General features: G+C 44.7%; 1 protein-coding gene across 3 annotated transcripts in view; it reads left to right on the plus strand.

The window, feature by feature from the left end:
* LOC137369635 (cAMP-regulated phosphoprotein 21-like) overlaps window positions 1-24,432 on the plus strand; it is a 758,358-nt gene that overhangs the window by 510,792 nt on the left and 223,134 nt on the right. For all 3 annotated transcript variants that reach the window (XM_068030966.1, XM_068030967.1, XM_068030968.1), the window contains 3 exons: window positions 7,166-7,382; window positions 7,943-7,984; window positions 15,089-15,178. In XM_068030966.1, coding sequence (XP_067887067.1) covers window positions 7,206-7,382; window positions 7,943-7,984; window positions 15,089-15,178 — 309 coding nt within the window. In that variant the 5' untranslated portion in view covers window positions 7,166-7,205. The remainder of the gene's footprint in view (window positions 1-7,165; window positions 7,383-7,942; window positions 7,985-15,088; window positions 15,179-24,432) is intronic.

The raw sequence follows: 24,432 nt of genomic DNA on the forward strand, positions 1-24,432 counted from the left end.
CCGCACCTGAAGCTAAAGACCAGTTCTATGAACAACTCCATAACATCATTAGCAGCATCCCCAACACCGAACACCTATTCCTGCTGGGGGACTTTAATGCCAGGGTTGGGGCCGACCATGACTCATGGCCCTCCTGCCTTGGGCGCTATGGCGTTGGAAGGATGAATGAGAACGGGCAGAGACTGCTTGAGTTGTGTACCTATCATAACCTCTGCATCACCAACTCGTTCTTTCACACTAAACCCTGTCACCAGGTTTCATGGAGGCACCCAAGATCACGTCGTTGGCACCAGCTAGACCTCATTGTCACAAGGCGAGCCGCCTTAAACAGTGTTCAAATCACACGCAGCTTCCACAGTGCGGACTGCGACACCGACCACTCCCTGGTGTGCAGCAAGGTTAGACTCAGACCAAAGAAGTTGCATCATTCCAAGCAGAAGGGCCACCCGCGCATCAACACGAGCAGAATTTCTCACCCACAGCTGTTACAAAAATTTCTAAATTCACTTGTAACAGCCCTTCAAAACACTCCCACAGGGGATGCTGAGACCAAGTGGGCCCACATCAGAGACGCCATCTATGAGTCAGCTTTGACCACCTACGGCAAAAGTGCGAAGAGAAATGCAGACTGGTTTCAATCTCATAATGAAGAGCTGGAACCTGTCATAGCCGCTAAGCGCATTGCACTTTTGAACTACAAGAAAGCCCCCAGCGATTTAACATCCGCAGCACTTAAAGCAGCCAGAAGTACTGCACAAAGAACAGCTAGGCGTTGCGCAAACGACTACTGGCAACACCTATGCAGTCATATTCAGCTGGCCTCAGACACCGGAAACATCAGAGGAATGTATGATGGCATGAAGAGAGCTCTTGGGCCAACCATCAAGAAGATCACCCCCCTCAAATCTAAATCGGGGGACATAATCACTGACCAACGCAAACAGATGGACCGCTGGGTTGAGCACTACCTAGAACTGTACTCCAGGGAGAATGCTGTCACTGAGACTGCCCTCAATGCAGCCCAGCCTCTACCAGTCATGGATGAGCTAGACATACAGCCAACCAAATCGGAACTCAGTGATGCCATTGATTCCCTAGCCAGCGGAAAAGCCCCTGGGAAGGACAGCATTACCCCTGAAATAATCAAGAGTGCCAAGCCTGCTATACTCTCAGCACTACATGAACTGCTATGCCTGTGCTGGGACGAGGGAGCAGTACCCCAGGACATGCGCGATGCCAACATCATCACCCTCTATAAAAACAAAGGTGACCGCGGTGACTGCAACAACTACCGTGGAATCTCCCTGCTCAGCATAGTGGGGAAAGTCTTTGCTCGAGTCGCTCTGAACAGGCTCCAGAAGCTGGCCGAGCGCGTCTACCCTGAGGCACAGTGTGGCTTTCGTGCAGAGAGATCGACTATTGACATGCTGTTCTCCCTTCGTCAGATACAGGAGAAATGCCGTGAACAACAGATGCCCCTCTACATTGCTTTCATTGATCTCACCAAAGCCTTTGACCTCGTCAGCAGACGTGGTCTCTTCAGACTACTAGAAAAGATCGGATGTCCACCAAAGCTACTAAGTATCATCACCTCATTCCATGACAATATGAAAGGCACAATTCAACATGGTGGCTCCTCATCAGAGCCCTTTCCTATCCTGAGTGGTGTGAAACAGGGCTGTGTTCTCGCACCCACACTTTTTGGGATTTTCTTCTCCCTGCTGCTTTCACATGCGTTCAAATCCTCTGAAGAAGGAATTTTCCTCCACACAAGATCAGGGGGCAGGTTGTTCAACCTTGCCCGTCTAAGAGCGAAGTCCAAAGTACGGAAAGTCCTCATCAGAGAACTCCTCTTTGCTGACGATGCTGCTTTAACATCTCACACTGAAGAATGCCTGCAGAGTCTCATCGACAGGTTTGCGTCTGCCTGCAATGAATTTGGCCTAACCATCAGCCTCAAGAAAACGAACATCATGGGGCAGGATGTCAGAAATGCTCCATCCATCAATATTGGCGACCACGCTCTGGAAGTGGTTCAAGAGTTCACCTACCTAGGCTCAACTATCACCAGTAACCTGTCTCTAGATGCAGAAATCAACAAGCGCATGGGTAAGGCTTCCACTGCTATGTTCAGACTGGCCAAGAGAGTGTGGGAAAATGGCGCACTGACACGGAACACAAAAGTCCGAGTGTATCAGGCCTGTGTCCTCAGTACCTTGCTCTACGGCAGCGAGGCCTGGACAACGTATGCCAGCCAAGAGCGACGTCTCAATTCATTCCATCTTCGCTGCCTTCGGAGAATACTTGGCATCAGGTGGCAGGACTATATCTCCAACACAGAAGTCCTTGAAGCGGCCAACATCCCCAGCTTATACACACTACTGAGTCAGCGGCGCTTGAGATGGCTTGGCCATGTGAGCCGCATGGAAGATGGCAGGATCCCCAAAGACACATTGTACAGCGAGCTCGCCACTGGTATCAGACCCACCGGCCGTCCATGTCTCCGTTATAAAGATGTCTGCAAACGCGACATGAAATCGTGTGACATTGATCACAAGTCGTGGGAGTCAGTTGCCAGCATTCGCCAGAGCTGGCGGGCAGCCATAAAGACAGGGCTAAATTGTGGCGAGTCGAAGAGACTTAGTAGTTGGCAGGAAAAAAGACAGAGGCGCAAGGGGAGAGCCAACTGTGCAACAGCCCCAACAAACAAATTTCTCTGCAGCACCTGTGGAAGAGCCTGTCACTCCAGAATTGGCCTTTATAGCCACTCCAGGCACTGCTTCACAAACCACTGACCACCTCCAGGCGCGTATCCATTGTCTCTCGAGATAAGGAGGCCCAAAAGAAAATAAAGGTTCATCATCACTTCCTTGCTTTTTTACTCTATGCCTCTATTTATAAAGCCCAGGATCCTGTTTGCTTTTTTAGCTGCTTTCTCAACCTGTTCTGCACTTTCAACGATTTGTGCACATATACCCCAGGTCTCTCTCTTTCTGCATCCACTTTAGAATTGTTTATATTGCCTCTCCTCTTTCTTCCTACCAAAATGTTTCACTTTGCACTTCTCTGCATTAAATTTCACCTGCCACGTGTCCGCCCATTCCACCAACCTATCTATGCTCTCTTGAAGTCTATCACCGTCTTCCTCACTGTTCACTACAATTCCAAGTTTCATGTAATCTGCAGAGTTTGAAATTGTGCCCCGTACACTCAAGTCCAAGTGACCAGCACAAATAGCAGTGATCCTAGTACTGACCCCTGGGGAACCCCACTGTCTACCTTCCTCCAGTCCAAAAAGCAACTGTTCACGCCTACTTTCCTGTCATTTATCCAATTTCCTATCCATGCTTTCACTGCCCCTTTTATTCCATGGGCTTCAACTTTGCTGACAAGCCTATTATATGAAACTTTATCAAATGCCATTTGGAAGTCCGTATGCACCACGTCAAACACATTACCTCATCAACACTCTCTGTTACTTCATCAAAAAACTCAATCAAGCTGGTTAGATGCCTTTAACAAATCCATGCTGGTTTTCCGTAATTAATCCATATTTGTCCAAGTAATGGTTAATTTTGTGGTAGATTATCGTTTTACCATTGAGGTTAAACTGACTGACTTATAGTTGATGGGTTTATTCTTACACTCTTTTTGAACAGGGGTGTAACATTTGCAATTCTCCAGTCCTCTGGCACCACCTCAGTATCTATGGAGGATTGGAAAATTATGGCCAGTACCCCTGCAATATCTACCCTTTCATCCCTCAGCAACCTAGGATATATCCCATCCAGACCTGGTGACTTATCTACTTTAAGTACAGCCAAACCTTTTAGTACTACCTCTTTATCAGTGTTTAGCATATGCAGTATCTCAACTAACTAACTCCTCTTTTACTGTGACTTTGGCAGTATCTTCTTCCTTGGTAAAGGCAGATACAAAGCACTCATGCCTTCTGCTTCCATGTGTAGGTTTCCTTTTTGGTCCCTAATCAGGCCCACCACTCCTCTAACTACTGTCTACTATTTATATGCCTATAGAAGACTTTTAGATTTCCTTTTATATTAGCTGCTTGTCTATTCTCATAGTCCCTCTTTGCTCCTCTTATTTCCCCTTTCACTGTGGGAGTACCTATACCAGATGGACTGTCATGGTTCAGGAAGACAGCTCACCATCACTTTCTCAAGAGCAATTAGGGATGGGCAACAAATGCTGGCTTTTCACATCCCCTCTGAACTTTCTATATTCAGCCTAGTTCTCATTTGTATTATCAACCTGACATCTGCCATCTGCCCCCTTTTTCTACTTCATCTTATTTCTCAATTTCTTTCACCATCCAAGGAGCTTCTGCTTTTTCGTTGCCCTACCTTTCCCCCCTCATGGGAATGTGCCTGGGCTGTACTAGAACCATCTCCTCTTTCAAGGCCACCCATTACGATTACATTTTTGCCTTCCAATCTTTGATTCCAATTTACCCAGGCCAGATCCCTTCTCAATGTGCTGGCTTTGGCCCTCTTCCAATTAATTATTTTTACTCTAGATTGCTCCTTGCCCTTTTCTGTAGTTGATCTGAAGCTTATGATACCTAAATGTTCCCCTACTAACACTTGGTCTACTTAACCTACCCCACACCCCAGAACTAGATCTTGGAATGCATCCTTCCTTATTGGGCCAGAAACATACTGATCAAGAAAGTTCTTCTGAACACACTTCATAAATTCTCCCTCTTCTCTGCCCTTTCCATTATTACTATCCCAGTTTAAATTAGGATAATTGAAGTTCCCCATTATCACTGCTCTCTAGCTCTTGCACCTCTCTGTATTTTCCTTGCCAATTCGTTCGCTTATATCCTTCCCACAAGTTGGTCGCTGATAGAATACACTGAGTATTGGAATGGCACCTTTATTGTTTGCTGTCTCTCCAGCACTGTTATATTCTCCTTGATCAATACACCACCACCACCCCACCACCCTCACTTTCTTTTCTTCCCTGTCTTTCCTGAACACCTTGTATCTAGGAATATTTCGTTCTCAATCCTGCCCTGTTTGGAACCAGGTCTCCATTATTGCCATTATTCCCATGTGGTTATTTACACTATCTTGGACCTTCTTATATTCTCTCTTAGTCTGATCTCACCAAATGCCATATTATTTGTTCCCCACCGCTATCTGTCTCTCCCAACCTTTTGTGCACCTTGTTTCTCCTTTCTAATTCCTATTTCCTGGTGCCCATTCCCCTCCCAAATTAGTTTAAACTCTCCCACACAGCATTAGTGAACCTCTGCCCAAGGACATTGGTCCCAGCTCAGTTGAGGTGCAACTTGTCCAGCCTATAAAGGCCCCACCCACCCTGGAAATGGTCCAAATGCCCAAGGAATCTAAGGCGCTCCCTCCTGCACCATCTCTCTAGCCACACAATCATCTGCCCTATCCTCCTATTTCCATACTCACTAGCGCGTGGCACAAGGAGCGATCCAGAGCTAGGTCCCTCAAATCTGCCTGTAGGACCTCATCCCTCTTTCTGCCTATGTTGTTGGTACCCATCTGTTCCATATCTCTCTGTACCTCCCTCAGAATGTTCGGCAGTCGCTCAGTGACATCCTGGACCCTGGCATCAAGGAGGCAACACACCATCCTGGAATCACATCTGCGGCTGCAGAAACACCTGTCTGTTCCCTAACAATTGAATCCCCTATCACTATTACATTCCTGATCTTCCTCCTCCTCCAAAGGTGTTTCCAGATCATATTATTAATTTAATTTGATTGTTTTGAAAAATATTTTGTCGTAGTTACAAAAATGCATTGATTAGACAAGTTTTCCTGCAGATTCCATCCAATAGGTAGATTTCATGAATTATTTGCCTTGCAATTGCCCCTGAGAAATGGAAGCTGTTGCTTAATTACATGCATTTGACAACAGTGTTTGCTAAATGCACTGCCAACATTGTTGCACTATTTTCAAATTTATAAGCAATACAGTGAACGTAGGAACAGGAGTAGGCTGTATAGTCCCTCGAACCTGTTCTGCCCGCTGTTCAATGAGATCATGGCTGATCAACGACAACTCCAAAGGAAGTCAAAAGCAAAATACTGCAGATGCTGAAAATCTGAAATAAAAACAGAAAATGCTGGAAATGATCAGCAGGCCTGACAGCATCTGTGGAGTTAACGTTTCAGGTCAATGACCCTTCATCAGAACCATTTAGAAGACATTGCTACTAGTGCGGTGCCACAAAAATTGAACAATATTCTTATTTATGCAAAGGTGTAACCTTACATAAATCAGCCAATAAAGATAATATATTAGACCTATTCTTTCACTTATGACGAGGGTCTATAGATTCATATGGATTTGCAACAAATAAGGCAGACAATAATAGTGCAAGTGTATGCTTCTCTACTGAATACAATTCTGGCACAGCAGTACTTTTTCCGAACAGTTTCTGCTTCATCTCTTACTTTACCTCCTACCCATGACACTTCAGCTGGTGTACAATACATCCTGTTGAGATTTTCAAATGGTCTAGCATATGTTGGGGATTTAGTTATGTGTAAAACTGACACAAACAGTTAGGAAGCTAAACTTTAAAAAGAAAATATCAGGTCCTATTATATACAGTGAAGGTGATTTTTATTTTGAGCATTCACATAACTGATAATGTTATTCTTGAAATGGCCAATCGATCTTGTACTGCAGTAATTTAATTTGATCTTGTTGCCCTGAAAAGCTAAATAATTTAAGGCATTCATTTTGGAACCAACTGGTGAGGTTAAGAAGTAAGTTCCCAATGAGCTTCAAGAAAATCCATTGGCATTAACAGGTCTACATTTTGGTTGGCTGGAACTTTTCTTGCTCATGTTTCGCAAACACCAAACTGACAAGGAATTCAGAATGAGCCTTATAGTATTAATAATATGGCTGTCAGTTTGGCCAAGAATGATGACCACAAGGGTTGACTTTTCAAATGTATCTTTCGTATTTGTTTGAACTATTGCATTTGAAATTGGTAATGTGTTGAATTTAGATTGAATGTTGAATGTATACAACTTGAAATTTGTCTCAAATGGGCAATTGTAATAATTTTCTGCAGAATAAATGTCAAAAGGAAATGAGGGGACTCATTCTGGGAATAAAATACTCTGTTTTTTAATGTCTTGACCCCATAGGTCACTGCATCTTCTACTTGTGTAATTCTTTTCCGTGAGAATGTCTGAGAAAGGCATAGTGAACCAAGAGGCAGTGGAGGAAGCTGGAAATGAGCAAGAAACTGAGATTTCTTCACCCACTCCAGAGACATGCATCATTAAAACTGAAAGCTTGGAGGTAGAGGAAAAAGAGAAGGGAAAAGAAGATAAAGCAAATGACACAAAGACTGACCATCAGGTGAGATGGCCTATAGGATATGAGTGTCTGTATGTCTAACTGCTAGTTTTATTGATTACTGTGCTCTTAATAATACAGGATCATTGCATTTTGTTTTTGTGTGTGCCTCATCTGTTCAACAAAATGATCAATTTGATCTTCTTGTACAAGTAAGGCACAGGCTTTTGTTTTGTTTATGGAGTGTTATTGCGTTGATAGTTTTTAATGAAAATCACTCTCCTAAAAGTTGTGCCTTTGATGTTAAGTAAAATACTTGGCTTTTGATTCCAGGGAAAAGGAATTTAAGTTATAGGTATAATTTGGAATAAGGCCTTTTTGGAACTGTGTGAAAATAAGAAATAAGATTCTACAGTTATCCTCAAATTATGTTTTTCTTTAAATCAGAAGTTTACAAACATGACTGTATTGACATCACTCTGTAGAACAGGTTGCAAATTTTATCATAATCAATGAGGCTTTAATATAATATTTCATTGAAACAGAAATAAAAACCATGACATTTCTAATTTTCCTGTCACCTTTGTCCAGTGAGTGACAATTGTTTATAATTTGCTGCGCAGAAACGAACGACAAACCAGGGGCAGCAGAGGAAAAGAGCCAAGGTAGGGTCATCTTCAATGCATGTCAAAGCGGAAAGAATTCAATAAATTAATATCCAGGTGATTGTCCTTGGACGTAGCAGTGAAATTGTGTCAATCTTTGCAGTTCAGTTGGCAAAGCGTTTAGTTAGAAGCATATGTTCCAGAGTGAAGGGCAGCTTTGTGTTTCACATTGATATGCTTGATATGATGCACCTTGTGTCATGAAAACATTTTTCTTCTTTATGTGGACTAATGCAAACTTCCCATTTAAAATTAAAATGAGATGACCTGAAAGTACTTTTACAGATGAGTAATAAGGCATTTTATTTTTTCATGAGATGTGGGCATCGCTGGAAAGGCCAGCATTTGTTGCCCAACCCTAATTGCCCTTGACAACTGAGTGGCTTGCTAGGCCATTTCAGAGGGCAGTTAAGAGTCAACCACATTGGTGTGAGCCTGGAGCCACATGTAGGCCAAACCAGGTAAGGACAGCAGATTAAAAGCAAAATACTGCGGATGCTGGAAATCTGAAATAAAAACAAGAAATGCTGGAACCACTCAGCAGGTCTGGCAGCATCTGTGGAAAGAGAAGCAGAGTTAACGTTTCAGGTCAGTGACCCTTCATCGGGTCAGTGGTCCGAAATGTTAACTCTGCTTCTCTTTCCACAGATGCTGCCAGACCTGCTGAGTGGTTCCAGCATTTCTTGTTTTTATTATTAAGGACAGCAGATTCTCTTCCCTAGAGGACATGAGTGAACCAGATGGCTTTTTACGACAATTGATGATAGTTTCATGGCACGATTACTAGGATTAGCATTCAATTCCAAATTATTAATCAATTGAATTTATTATTTAATTGATTTTAAATTCCACCAGCTGCCATGTTGGGATTTGAACCTGTGTCCCCAGGGCATTAGCCTGGGTCTGTGGATTATTAGCTCAGTGACATTACCACTATGCCACCCTCTCCCCAAGTCAGTGGAAGTTATTGCCATAGAAAAAATCTCAAAGATAAAAAAGGATATGTTTAAACTGGTCCCAACGACCCCAACCCCAATCACATGTCCTGGGGTCTCCAGTAGCGCTGCCAGTACTGCACAGCTGCCGGCCCGCCGATTGGCCAGCAACTCTGGAGGCGGGAACTCGTCCCTTAAAGGGATGGTGGCCCTGATGGTAGGTGGTTAATTGGCTGCCCGCTATGAAATTGCAACAAGTGTCCAATGGAGGGTGAGGCGGGTTCTCCCCTGCTTTCCAGCCCACCACCGGAATAAGATCCGGCCTCATTATCTTGAAAGCGCTCTCCTGTGCAACAATAGTTTCCTCATCAAGGATCATTAATGCAGGGTACTTTTTGCACCCTCTGATTACATATGAACTTTGCTTTTAAATATAAGAACAGTGGGAATTGAGAGGGCATGATATATTCCAAGGAAATCGTTTCCTACAGTACATTCCCTTTTTCACCTTCTTAACCTTTTTGTGTGTCAGTACATTTTTTTCAAATATCTTTTACAGCTTTCCATGTATCTATTCCTAGTAAAACTACATGACAGTGATATTTATGATGTGACTGTAAGTGCTTCCATAAGCTGTAGAACTTTTTCTCACTTCCAGCCATGCTGATTTTGATGTTGAGAGTATGTTCACCATGCTCATGACATTCTTCTGTGACTGCTTGTTCTTATGTGTGTTCAGGAGCCACCTCACACTATCGCCAAAAAAGGGCATTGTGATGCTCTGTTACACAGTCTGTGAAATGCACATATTGCAGCATTTTCTTTCCTTTCATTTTAATTGATGCGAAGCCTTGCAGGGCACCACCCCAAATTCCCGATGTGCCTTACTAGTGTGTGAAGTTAGGAGCACAGATATGTAAAGCTTACCCTTGTGCATTGTTCTTGGATAGCCATATGCAGCAGCATTGTGAGTGGGTGCAGGAGCAGTGCTGATATGCACAGAAAGAGTGACACACTCTGTAGTACAGACCGCTCAATGTTGCTGATGGTGCAGACATGCTCGGAGTGGAAGCCAGCTCTGCCCCAGTTGGTGGCCGCAGCCATCATTCAAGGGTTCCAGGAAAGGGCTGAGTCGGTCCAAGCGGCAGATGAAGGGGCACTGGCATCACCCTTCGGCCCCTCGCCCACTTTGACTCAAGCACCATCTGTGTTCCAAGGCCCTGTGATAGAGGGTAGGCCCTGCAATGACACAGGCATGGCAGCCTGTGGAGGAGCCCCCACGGACACGTCCAAGATGAGGACTGAAGCCACAGGCAACCCAGCTGGAGACAGAGAGTAAGGAGCAGGCTGCCTCCACCTCATTTTCTGCCACGGTGGGAGCACCCTGTAGAAGTGGTAGGGAGAAGAAGGGGCTACACCACTGAATTCACTTAATGGGTCACCTGGTTGTTGTTCCACACATTTATTTGTTCTTTCATCATCATCACAATATTGCTAGTTTGTGTTGTTACTCTGATACATGTGTTGTTGATGTTTCATCTCAGAAGGGGGACGTTGCATTGTGGGATGGAGGTGAGAACATGGTCTCTGGAAAAGTAATGTGCCCATGCCTTGTGATGTTGGACAATGTTGGCAGAAGAATCCTCAATCTGCATGCTCATGGCTGGCAATGAGACATCACAGTTAAGGGTCATAGTGGGAAAATAGCTCTGTATGCTGGAAGATAGGTTTTAGGGTCATTAGCCACAAGGGCTCGGGGTGATCAGGTGAAACGCTGCTGAGTTAGAGTCGCCCTTGCTGTCATGCCAGTCTACAGTTCACCCTGAGTTCTGGAACAGTGTCGCCAGCTGTTCTTTGCTGCCTGGTCACCAGCCATTTCTTGAGCAAGCTCTTCCTCTTCTTCCTCCTCTTCTTCCTTCTCCCAGTCCTCTCTGAGGTGGAGTGGTGTTCCAGCCCCTCCTCTTCATCCATCTCCAGGCCTCTTTGCATTTTCATGTTGTGCAGGGAAAAGCAGATGACCATGTTACAGGACACTTCGGCTGCTCATACTGGACGGCACCACTCGACTGGTGAAGGCAGCGGAAGCACATCTTCAAGAGGCAATGGTCTGTTCAATGCAGGTCTGTGTTAGGAGATGGCTGTGGTTACAGCACTTCTCTACATCCGTGGCTGGGTTTCGAACAGGCTTCAAGAGCCCTCTCTTTAGGGGATAATCCTTATCCCCCAGCGGCCGCGGAGTCTGGATGTGGACCTGAAGAGGTGCGAACCTGGGACGCTGTCACAGGACAAAGGAGTCATGACAGCTGCCCAGGAACCAGGCGCAAAAAATTCACTTCCTGCGGTCACAGAACAGCTGGACATTCAATGAGTAGTAGCCCTTTCTGTTGAGGAATCTGATTGGCTGGTCTCTCAGTGCCTTGATGGCGCCCTGGACCTGAGGAAATTCATCGATGGCGGTAAAGCCCTCTGTGCCCATCTTTGTCAAAGTGGATGTATTCCCCTGTCTTCGTATATATCGCATCCGTGACTTGCCTGATGGCGTGATGAGCTGCCGATTGCGAAATGTCACCTGTGTCCACAGCTGATGCTCAGAGTGGACGCCAGCCGTGCTTCAGTTGGTGGCTGCAGCCATCATCCAAGGGTTCCAGGAAAGGGCTGAGATGGTCCAAGCGGCAGATGAAGGGGCAACCCCTCGGGGGGTACCGGCATCACCCTTCGGCCCCTCACCCCCTTTGACTCAAGCACCATCTGTGCTCCAAGGCCCTGTGACAGAGGCAGCCCCTGCAATAACACAGGCATGGCAACCTGTGGAGGAACCCCCACGGACACATCCAAGATGAGGACAGAAGCCACAGGCACCTCAGCCAGAGACAGAGTGTAGGGAGCAGGCTTCCTCCACCTCATCCTCTGCCACAGGTTGCGTAGAAATTCAGGGCGATGGTGATTTTGACAGGTGCAGGTAAGGGACTGCCATTGGGGCCACGAGGCCTCAGGTCACTGTAGATCATAAACCGTCTGCCTGGATAGGCAGAGCCTCCTATGGCACTGGTGCTTTGTCATTTGCAGATAGCTGACTGTTGGGCGATATACCCGATGTCTTGGGTAGTGCCATCTTCCCCTTGCAGCCCCCCGCTGTACTGCTCTGGCCTCCTGCTGTCCGGGAGGTTGCATCTGCTAAAGCTTGCATGTGCTTTCGTAAAACACAAATTGCTTAACTGGAACAGAAAACTGCCCAGTCATGATGGAACTATGATATGTTCTGCTTGCACTTTTCATGCATCTAAATTGCATGTTACTGATGTAAAGTTCAGTAATCCAGCTGTAGAGTACACATTCCTTGTGCCTCCCTAGCAATGAAAATAAAAGTCTCAATTTACCCACAAATTGTAAATGAAGATCTTTAAATCTTCACTAAAGGGGTTCTGTAAAATCAAGCATTTTTCTCACTTTGGGCATTAGACTAACCAACCTGAATCACCAAGCTTTTGTTTCATTCTTTTTTTGAATACTGGAATTACATGTGCCAGCCTCCAAACATTGGGTACTGCTCCAGTATTTATAGATTTGAAAAGTATCAACTGAAATGTACTTATTGTATGAAGATTAAGGCGAACACATAAATCCCAAGTAAAAAACCTAAATTCAAATAATGAAGGGCTCTTTATTGATGCACACATCATATTTCTAAATCGTTTGTAAGAAAATATTTACAATTCGTATATCCTATTGTGATCTGAAAAGTAGTGACTGTTGTCATGGTTAGAGCACTTATATTAGTCCCAATTCTAACAATGTAATAATTGGGCGTTTCCATTTAAACCTATTATGATTTCAGTGTAAATAATTTGTAAAGTACACTATTTTGCACAATTCCATCATGCTTCAAATCATATAATTTATGGTTGTTTTTTTTAACTTAGCCAGGCAAAATGGACTTCAGGTCACTGTATATTTCTTGAGAGAGATCCTTTATCTTGATATCAGGGTTAAGTTGTATGCTCAGTTATCTAAAAACATATGCATCTCAATTAGGGGCCACCTCGCCTTACTGGTTAACCTTCAAATGTTAATGCAGGTAGGTTGCCAATTGGATGAGAAGACAAAAGTAGTGTCTTTGATTGCTGGCCATCAATGGAGCTTCACACAATTTGAAATTACACTGTACAATATTGTATCCACTGGGGAGGTGTCATAAATAAATATTTTCACAGATAGCCAGGAAACTGCTGTTCACACTCTGTCTACTTTGAGTGGTAGAATTGACTGATAACATATTTGTCTGCCGAGATAAAGAGCTTCTTTATTCTGGAGTGTCGAAGCTTGCCTTTGAAATTGTACAAGTGCTATTGTTCTTCCTGCTATCTCTAGCTTCCTGATTACAAAACTGTTTCCATTTTAAGGCAGGGTAAGGGACTGCGTGCAGTTTAGTGCCAATATTATGCTCAGTTAGAAGATTCTGGATGGACCTATTAAGATTTTGGATTCTTATTTTGTTTCAGAGCAGCTTAAATGTTAGTGAAATACTGTACTACTAATTACTGGCTATATTCTTTCCTTCTGTGTAATTATACTCTTGTACATAACCCTTACTATTAGCTTTGGCCTGAACAATATGATTTGACAGCATGACATTTTCCCCTTTCAGAGTGGACAGGAGAGCACGAGACAACCCACGCAATCTCCGATGCAAATTACGGAGTAAATGGGTAATTGTTAGTACTGAAATACGCCATCCCATTCATGTTATACATAAATAAGAAAGCAAGTTTCATTTCATAGGAGACATCAGTCTGCTTATGGAAACTGCCTTTTTGTCATGAGCCCAAGTTGAAAGTGTAGGGAGGGAAGCTAAATTACAACAATTACATTTTTAGAAAACACATCTGAATTGTGTATAATGTTGTTGTAGTATTTTTATTGTGTTATACTTGGATTATTTTTAAACAATGTATATGAGTACCTGCTCTGCTGATACGTCAAAATCTTACACTTTGAGCAACTAACATTCATGTTCTCAACATAAGTTCAGAACTATCTTTTTGGCTATATCCTTCCCTCCCACATCCACACAGTTCTAAAGAAAGTACTTGCACATATTTCTCAGGAAATGTCTTGAACAATGTTCAACAAATAACGTTACTACCAATCTGATCTCATCTAGAACCAGAGAAATTTATAGTGCAGGAGGAGCTCATTTAACCCATCACATCTGTGCTGACTCTTTGATAGATACATTCAAAACTAGTCTCTCTGCTACATTTTCTCCCCATAGTCCTATATCATCCTCTGCTTCAAATATTTTCTTAAAAGATTCAGTGCCCTCTCTCGCAGCAGCTCTTTGTGGTAATTCTTCTAATCTCTCTTAGTGATGGTTTTAAATTCATGGCCCCTTGTCACTTCGCCCCAACCAGAGGCAATAATCTTTCCCTATTCACATTTTAGGATGGGCACAAGAGTCAGTGTGTGATTAAAAATGGATGAAAATTTAATTACTGCTTTTGACTAGTCTTGGTTATCTGTTTTCATTTTTACTTTATCCCTAATCTTAAACCAGAGGAAAATCAGACAATCCTAATCATTTAAGATTGGAATGCCAATTTGTAAAGGGTTAGCTAATTCTAAATTCAAATCTCACATTTTAACAAATATTTGAAACAAAATAAATTGAAAATTTCTGAACCCAGACCTTCGGTCCGAGGTTTGATTGTGCCACTTTCTGTATGTTCATCTGCTGTTGATGTCAATTTTAGTTTTGGTGATCTAAATAGTAAACCTGTGTGATGTAGTGTAAATTTTCTGTGTGCTGCAGAAGCTTCCCAGATAGTAGTCTAGGCAGTGTTTGATTTCATTATTTTGTCAGGTGTTTTTTTTTCATTTAACTTTTATTTAGAAAACATTTCTTAAATTTCCATTAGTCATTCCTTTTACTGAATTTGAAATATGATTAGTAATCTTGTTTTATTGGAGCCACATGTCACACCATTGACTTGTGGTGATGTGCTCAAAACATTGGTGAAATCTTTTACTCAAGAAATGCCAGATGCAGGTAAAAAGAAATTTTACAGTTCATTTCATGGCAAATCTCTGTTGCCTTTTAAGTAGGTTGTAATATAATTGTTTCTAAAGTACTTGTGAATAATATGATGATCACTTTTTCTGTGCCTTTCAGTCAGGAGCTAAAGGTAAACTGGTGAGAAGTCTTGCCGTTTGTGAAGAGTCTAATCTGCCTCTCCCAACACAAGCCGCTCCAGAGGATCAGGTACGGCTTCAATGCTGCTGTAGCAAATTCAATTTTGTTTTTTACGTGTGTAGTTTTTAGGGCTCCGTGTTGTTGGTTTTTATCAATATTATCAATTTCAGATTTTTCTAAATTTGTAGTTCTCCCAATTTTCAACTGAGTTTTTCTTCATTGTCTTATTCCTCGATTAAAAACCCAGTTTTTTTTTTGCGTTTCAGTTTGAGCTGAAATACTGATCACAATTACCCAAAGCCTCACATTTTCTCTTTGTACCCAGTCTGAGGTACTAATACCTTTGTCAGCTCCTGGCTACCATGTAAAATCAACAAAAGGCTACTGTGCCCTATATGCATGAGAGCAAAGACAATTTTGGAGCAAATAACAAATCTGGTTAAGGAGGAAGAGAGATCAAGGATTTTGCTACCTTTGAGTTGACTGCAAAACAGGTAAAATCAAGGAACATTTCCCAGCAAGCTGTAGGCCAAACTGAAGCTTCAAGATTGGGAAGATCGAGGAGTGCAGCTTTTTCCTCGCGTACCATGGAAGAGAGGAATCAGGACACTGATACGGATGCTTTGGAAATGCATTGTGCTTTGCTGTACAATTTCTGTATGTAGCTCAAGGGGCCATGGGCAACTTAATGCAGAAGTATTGTGTTTGTGCAAATATCCTTCTTAATGCAAGCAATCTAAAGCCCAAGTGCCTGGCTGAAAATGGCAGTGTGTTAATTGGATAGATGTTGGGATACATTAAAGACAACTTTGGCATCAAGTATTTTGTTTGACTCATAAGCATTCTTTGGATCATCTTTCTCTTGTTTCTTCTTCTGACCCTTTAATTATTGTGGTGACAAAGGCTTTTGTAAATTTTTCATTTCCATCATCTGTTACAGAGCTCGTGAGCAGTTACATTTGACATTACTGTGGTTTGATGCAAGAACAAGTAGTGGTGTTTAGCATAGCATACATGACAAAATATACACAAGAAGTGAAACTCAATGTGAATCCAGATCTTCTCGATGCTCACCTCCCCCACTGCAATTGCAACAATCTCTACTGAAGGACTGAATGATGTGGAGTTCTTTCTGATTAGCTTTGAGGTTTAGGCATGCTAGTAAAACCATGATGTAAGAAGCCAAACACATCTCGAAAATAGCCTCATCCAACAGCTGTCTCACACCACAACTTGAAAAAATTAACTGGATTGAAAGTTGATAAATCCCCTGAGCTACATCCCAGAGTATTGAAGGAAGTGGCTATAGAGGTAATGGATGCATTGGTAGTTTTCTTTCAAAATTCGATAAATTCTGCAAGGATTCCTGCAGACTGGAAAGGAGCAAATGTAGCGAACTATTTAAGAAGAGAACGAGAGAGAAAACAAAGAACAACAGACCTATTAGTTTGACATTAATAGTAGGTAAAATGATAGAATTTATTATAAAGGATGTGATAACTGGACACTTGGAAAATAATAATATTATTGGGCAGAGTCACCATGGATTTATGAAAGGGAAATCATGTTTGAAAAACCTGTTGGAGTTTTTGAGCATGTTACTTGTAGCATAGATAAAGGGGAACCAGTTGATGTGGTGCATTTGGATTTTCAGAAGGCTTTTGATAAGTTCCCACACAGGAGGTTAGTGAACAAAATTAGAGCACAGAGGATTGGGGATTAATATACTGCTATGGATTGAGAATTGGTTAACAGACAAAAAGCAGGGAGTAGGAATAAACAGGTCATTCTCATGGCAGGCTGTTACTAGTGGGGTGCTGCAAGGATGAGTGCTTGGGCCACAGCTGTTCACAGTCTATATAAATGATTTGGATGTGGGGACCAATTGTAATATTTCCAAATTTGCTGATGGCACATAACTAGGTGAGGAGGATGCAAAGAGGCTTCAATGGCACTTGGACAGGCTAAGTGAATGGGCAAGAACATGGCAGTCGAAATATAATGTGAATAAGTGTGATCAACTTTGGTAGATAAAACAGAAAGGCAGAGTATTTCTTAAATGGTGAGATGTTGGGAAGTGTTGATGTCCAAGGGACCCGGGTGTCCTTGTTCATGAGTCACTAAAAGCTAGTATGCAAGTGCAGCAAGCAATTAGGAAGGCAAATGGTATGTTGGTCTTCATTGCAAGGGGATTTGAGTACAGGAGTAAAGATGTCTTGCTGCAATTGTATAGAGCCTTGGTGAGACCACACCTGGAATATTGTGTACAGTTTTGGTCTCCTTATCAAAGGAAGGATATAATTGCCATAGACGGAGTGCAGCGGAGGTTCACTAATGTCCTTTAGGGAAGGAAATCTGCTGTCCTTACCTAGTCTGGCCTCCATGTGACTTCAGACCCACAGCAATGTGGTTGACACTTAAATGCCCTCTGAAATGGCCTAGCAAGCCACTCAGTTATATCTAACTACTACAAAGTCAATAAAACAGAATGAAACCAGACTGACCACCCGGCATCGACCTAGGTACTGGAAAGGACAATGGCAAACACAGCCCTGTCAACCCTGCAAAGTCCTCCTTACTAACATCTGGGGGCATGCGCCAAAGTTGGGAGAGCTGTCCCACAGACTAGTCAAGCAACAGCCAGACATAGTCATACTCACGGAATCATACATTACAGACAATGTCCCAGACACTGCCATCACCAAGTGTGGTTCAGTAGCATACTACTGACCGAGCTGGCCGAGTCCTAAAGTACATAGTTGCTAGACTGGGTATGCGGCAGATGGTGAGGGAACCAACAAGAGAGAAAAACATACTTGACCTCGTCCTCACCAATCTGCCTGCTGCAGATGCGTTTGTCCATGACACTATTGGTGGGAGTGACCACCGCACAGTCCTTGTCGAGATGATGCCCGCCTTCACATTGAGGATACCCTCCATCGTGTTGTGTGGCACTGTGCTAAATAGGATAGATTTCAAACAGACCTAACAATGCAAAATTGGGCCTCCAGGAGGTGCTGTGGGCCATCAGCAGCAGCAGAATTGTACTCAACCACAATCTGTAACCTTATGGCCCGGCATCTTCTCCACTCTACCGTTACCATCAAGCCAGGAGACCAACCGTGGTTCAATGATGAGTGCAGGAGGACATGCCAGGAGCAGCACCAGGCATACCTCAAAATGAAGTGTCAACCTGGTGAAGCTAAAACACAGGACTATTTGTGCACCAAACTGCGTAAGCAGCATGCGATAGACAGAACTAAGTGATCCCATAACCATCGGATCAGATCCAAGCTCTGCAGGCCTGCCACATCCAACCGTGAATGGTGGTGGACAATTAAACAACTAACTGGAGGAGGTTGCTCCACAAATAACCCCATCCTGAATGATGGGGGAGCCCAGCAAATCAGTGTGAAAGATAAGGCTGAAGCATTTGCAATAATCTTCAGCCAGAAGTGCCAAGTTGATGATCCATCTCGGCTTCCTCCTGAAGGCTCCAGCATCACAGATGCAAGACTTCAGCCAATTCGATTCACTCCGCGTGATGTCAAGAAATGACTGAAGGTACTGGATACTGCAAAGGCTATGGGCCCGAACAATATTCTGGCAATATTACTGAAGACCTGTGCTCCAGAACTTGCTGCAGCCCCAGCCAAGCTGTTCCAGTACAACTACAACACTGGCATCTACCGGCAATGTGGAATATTGTCCAGGTATGTCCTGTACACAAAAAGCAGGACAAGTCCAAGCCAGCCAATTACCACCCAATCAGTCTACTCTCAATCATCAGTATAGTGATGGAAGGTGTCATCGACAGTGCTATCAAGCGGCACTTGCTTAGCAATAACCAGCTCAGTGACGCTCCGTTTGGGTTCTGCCAGGGCCACTCAGCTTCTGACCTCATTACAGCCTGGTTCAAACATAGACAAAAGAGCTGAACACAAGGGGTGAGGTGAGAGTGACTGCCCTTGACATCAAGGCAGCATTTGACCGAGTATGGCATCCAGCAAAACTGAGGTCAATGGGAATCAGGGGAAACCCTCCGCTGGCTGGAGTCATACCTAGCGCAAAGGAAGATGGTTGTGGTTGTTGGAGGTCAATCATCTGAGCTCCAGGACATCACTGCAGGAGTTCCTCAGAGTAGTGTCCTAGGCCCAACCATCTTCAGCTGCTTCATCAATGACCTTCCTTCAATCATAAGGTCAGAAGTGGGGATGTTCGCTGATGATTGCACAATGTTCAGCACCATTCGCGACTCCTCAGATACTGAAGCAGTCCATATAGAAATGCAGCAAGACCTGGACAATATCCAGGCTTGGGCTGAGAAGTGGCAAGTAACATTCATGCCACACAAGTGCCAGGCAATGACCATCTCCAACAAGAGAGAATCTAACCATCCCCCCTTGACATTCAGTGGCATTACGATCGCTGAATCCCCCACTATCCTCGGGGTTACCATTGACCAGAAACTGAACTGGAGCAGCCTGCGACAAGAGCAGGTCAGAGGCTAGGAATTCTACGACGTGTAACTCACCTCCTGACTCCCCAAAGCCTGTCCACCATCATTTTCTGGGTGGCACAGTGGTGCAATAGTTAGCACCGCAGCCTCACAGCTCCAGAGACCCGGGTTTGATTCTGGGTACTGCCTGTGCGGAGTTTGCAAGTTCTGCCTGTGACCGCGTGGGTTTCCGCCGGGTGCTCCGGTTTCCTCCCACAGCCAAAGACTTGCAGGTTGATAGGTAAATTGGCCATTGTAAATTGCCCCTAGTGTAGGTAGATGGTGGGAGAATAATGGGGATGTGGTAGGGAATATGAGATTAATGTAGGATTAGTATAAATGCGTGATTGTTAGTCGGCACAGACTCGGTGGGCCGAAGGGCCTGTTTCAGTGCTGCATCTCTAAATAAAATATAAGGCACAAGTCAGGAGTGTAATGGAATACTCTCCACTTGCCTGGATGGGTGCAGCTCCAATAACACTCAAGAAGCTCGACACCATCCAGGACAAAGCAGCCCACTTGATTGGCACCCCATCCACAAACGTTCACTTCCTCCACCACCAATGCACAATGGCAGCAATATGTACCATCTACAAGATGCACTACAGCAACGCACCAAATCTCCTTAGACAACGCCTTCCAAATCCGCGACCTCTACCAACTAGAAGGACAAGGGCAGCAAATGCATGGGAACACCACCACCTGCACATTCCCCTCCAAGTCACACACCATCCTGACTTGGAACTATATCGCCGTTCCTTCACTGTCGCTGGGTCAAAATCCTGGAACTCCCTTCCTAACAGCACTGTGGGTATACCTACCTCACATGGACTGCAACAGTTCAAGAAGGCAGTTCACCACCACCTTCTCAAGGGCAATTAGGGATGGGCAATAAATGCTGGCCTAGCCAGTAATGCCCATATTCCATGAATGAATAAAATAATACCCTGGGGTGGCAGGATTGTCTTATGAGGAGAAATTGCAGAAACAGGGCCTGTATTCTCTAGAGTTTCGAAGAATGAGAGGTGATCTCATTGAAACTTATAATATTCTTACAGGGCGTGACAGGGTAGATGTGGATAGGATGTTTCCTTTCGCTGGTGAGTCTCGAACCAGGGGACACCGTCTCAGCATAAGGGGCAGACCGTCTAAGACTGAGATGAGGAGGAATTTCTTTACCCAGAGGGTGATGAATCTGTGGAATTCTTTACCCCAGAGGGCTGTCAAAGCTCAATCATTGAGCATGTTGAAGACTGAAATCAATAGATATCTGGATACCACTGACATTAAGGGATATGGGGATAGTGGTAAAAAATGGTGTCGAGGGATATGATCAGCCAAGATGTATTTGAATGGCGGAGCAGGCTCAGCAGGCCGAATGGCCTACTCCTGCTCCTATTTCCTATATTCCTATGAATCTCTATAGTTCTGCCATCCAAATTATCGATACATGGAATGCGTTGGTATATATCTTTTGTTTAAGTCTGTAACTTAGTGGGTCAAAAGTAGATGTTTGCAAAGAGCTGAGTGGAAATGTAGGATAGAGCCAGAGATCCAGATGGAAAATGGACATCCTGATGGAACATATTTCACCCTGCCCATTGTAAAGAAGCAGCTGATAGTTTCACCCACCAACATTAAGGATTTTTCCAGCATGTCAGGGTTCGTCTGTTCCTTGATGTTCAAATTAAATTCTGAGTTGCATTCCAAGGGAGAAAATTGGGAATGTGGCAACGAAATCCAACTTTTCATTGAAATATTACCTAAAGAAGACCAAAGAGAGCTAATTTCAGTGTTGTAGATTTCTGCAATACCGTACATGACAAATGTGAAGTCACCTTCGCTCAAAATATAAATTCATAAGTTGTTCATGCCGATAACCTCTTTTGGAATGCCACACCACTAGTTGACAACTACAAAGCAACCATTAATGCCGATACCAACAATATGCAATATGAGTCTGTCCTGTTTGCAACTCTTGAGGAGGAAGGAATACTTAGTGATGAATTTACTGCCCAAATGGGAATGCCAGCCTTGGATGGCATTTATTCATTGGACTTCTGACAGTTGCAATTCATAATACTGTCTCACCTCAGCCACATTACTTTCCAACATCTCTATATGTTGTCTGGTTTTGCTGACTTTGACCGCATAGGGACGGATTTTTAAAGCCCATTGGGGGCGGGAGCAGATGTGCGCTTGATTTAAATATCATGTTCTTGGAGGTCGGTACTGGATCCCAGCGCCTCTGGCACGTGAACCATTTTTAAAGGGTCGCTGGGAGGGAGGGGACGGCAACCCTGCACGTCTCCAATTAAGTGCCTGTTGAGCTCATTGAGGAGCTCATTAACAGGCTTGTCAGCAGCAGTTTACAATTTTTTAAGGAGGGGCATGTGGCAAGCACTATGCCTGGAATACGACAGGGTGTACAACTCATGAACACTGTGGGGGGGCTTGAGTGCTGTGGGAAGGGTTGATTAAAATAATGTAGAGGCACAAAATAAAGTTCAGCTGCTTCAAAGGTGCCACAAACTTGCTTTTCTCAGTGGTGAGTGGCAGGAATCCGGAGAGCGACACAAGGCCGCTGGCATCACTGGGGCAGCTGGGGTTGTCAGAGGAAGGCCTGGTGAATACACAAAGCCCAGCTAAAGGAGCTCAGATGGGAACAAGCTACTCTGACATTGGACAGAGTATCCAGGATAGCTGCAGCAGATGAAACCTCCTGGACAGCAGGAGGTCAGAGGAACACAGCAGGGGGCTGCAAGGGGAAAAAGTGCTACCCAAGACATCAAGTCTACTGCCCAAGAGTCAGCCTCCTGCAAATAACAGAGCACCAGTGTCGTAAGAGGCTGTACCTATACAGGCAGATGGTCTTGGACATTTGTGCTCTGATCCACAATGACCTAAGGCCTTGCAGCGCCAATGGAAGTATCTTACCTGCAGCCATCAAGGCCACCCTTGCCCTAAACTTCTGTGCAACTGTCTCGTTCCAGGGATCAACTGTAGACCTAGATGGCATCTCGTAGTCGGCAGCTCATCACGCCATAAGGCAGGTCACAGATGCCACTGTCAGGAAGGAAGGGGAATACATCCACTTTCTGACAGATAGTCCAGCACAGGCACAGAGCGCTTTGGGCTTTGCCACCATCCATAGATTCCCTCAGTCCAGGGGGTCATCAATTGTACCCACATAGCCATCAGGGCACCGACAGACCAGCCAATCAGATTACTGAACATTGACTATCCAGCTTGTCTGTGATTACAGGAAGTGAATCTTGCAGGTCTGTTCCTGGGCAGCTGTCATGGCTCCTTTATCCAGCGAGAGGCCCAGGTGTCGCATACCTTCAGGACTACATCCAGACTCCCTGGGTTGCTGCTGGGAGATAAGGATCCCCCTAAAGAGGTGGCTCTCGACGCCTGTTCAAAACCCAGACACAGATGCGGAGGGGCACTACAACCAGAGCCATCTCCTAACACAGACCTGTATCGAACAGATCATTGGCATCTTGAAGGTGCGCTTCCATTGCCTTGATCAGTCAGCAGATGCCCTCCAATAAGAGCCAGCCAGAGTGTCCCGTTTCGTGGTCATCTGCTGCACGCTGCACAACATGACAACGCAAAGAGGCCTGTAAATGGATGAAGAGGAGGAGCTGGAACATCACTCCAGCTCAGAGGAGGTAGAAGAGGAGGAGGAGGAAGGGATCACGCCAGAGGTGCCCAGGCAGCAGTTGATGCCGGCCAGTGCCATCCCAGACCTCGGGGTGAACTACAGGCTGGCATGGCAGCAAAGGCCACGCTGATTCAGCTGTGTTTCACCTGATCTTCCTGAGTCCTTGTGGCTGATAACTCCTAAACTCACCTTCCAGCATGCAGAGCTATTTTGCCGCTATGACCCTTATCAGCGAGGTCTCATTGACAGCGATGAAGAGTTGAGGATTCCTCCATCCAACATTGTCCAGCATCATAAGGCATGGGCACATAACATTTTTAGGGGCCCATGTCTCCCCCACCTGCGCCAAAATGCGACGTTCCACTTTTGAGATGTGACATCAACAACACACCTGTCAGATTGATGACATGAAGAAATTATAGTGCGGTGCAAATGCAATAACAGTCATATGAGCCAATAGCACCCAGGTTACCCATTAAGTGAATTCATCGCCATGGCCTCTTCCTCTCCCGACCTTTTCTATAGGGTGCTGCCCCTATGGCAGAGGATGAGCTGGAGGCAGCCTGCTCCCTACTCTCTGCCACCTGCTGAAATGCCCATGGTTTCTGTCCTCGTCTTGGTGGTGCCCAAGATGGCTCCTCCACAGGCTGCCATGCCTGTATCTTGCAGGAGCTGCCTGTGTCACAGGGTACTGGCACACAGATAGCTCCTGAGTCAGAGGGGTCAAAGAGCCAAAGTGTGACGCCGGGGCCTCCTGAGAGGTGCCACTAGGACCGTCTCAGCCCTTTTCTGGAACCTGTGGATGCTGGACGAGGCCACCGACTGGGACGCAGGTGACATCCACTCTGAGCACCTTTGCAGCATCAGTGGCACTGAGCAGTCAATGCTACAGAAAGTTTCATTCCTTCTGTACATGTCAGCACTGCTCGTGCACCCACTCAAAGCGGTGCTGCAAAGGGCTGTTCAATCTCTGAATAGAGGAGCTCATGCGATTGCATCCCTGGGTCATCACAGAGTACATGCGCTCCATGGACTCCTCCACTACCTGCCCATAGTTCCGCAAAGCCTCAGGTAACTCTGATGAATAGCAACTCATCTGCTTCTGGTTCTCAAGGAAGAACCTCCTTGTGTGTGACACCCGAGGCCCAATATCTT

Source organism: Heterodontus francisci, chromosome 5 (assembly GCF_036365525.1).
Source record: "Heterodontus francisci isolate sHetFra1 chromosome 5, sHetFra1.hap1, whole genome shotgun sequence".
NCBI lineage: Eukaryota > Metazoa > Chordata > Chondrichthyes > Heterodontiformes > Heterodontidae > Heterodontus > Heterodontus francisci.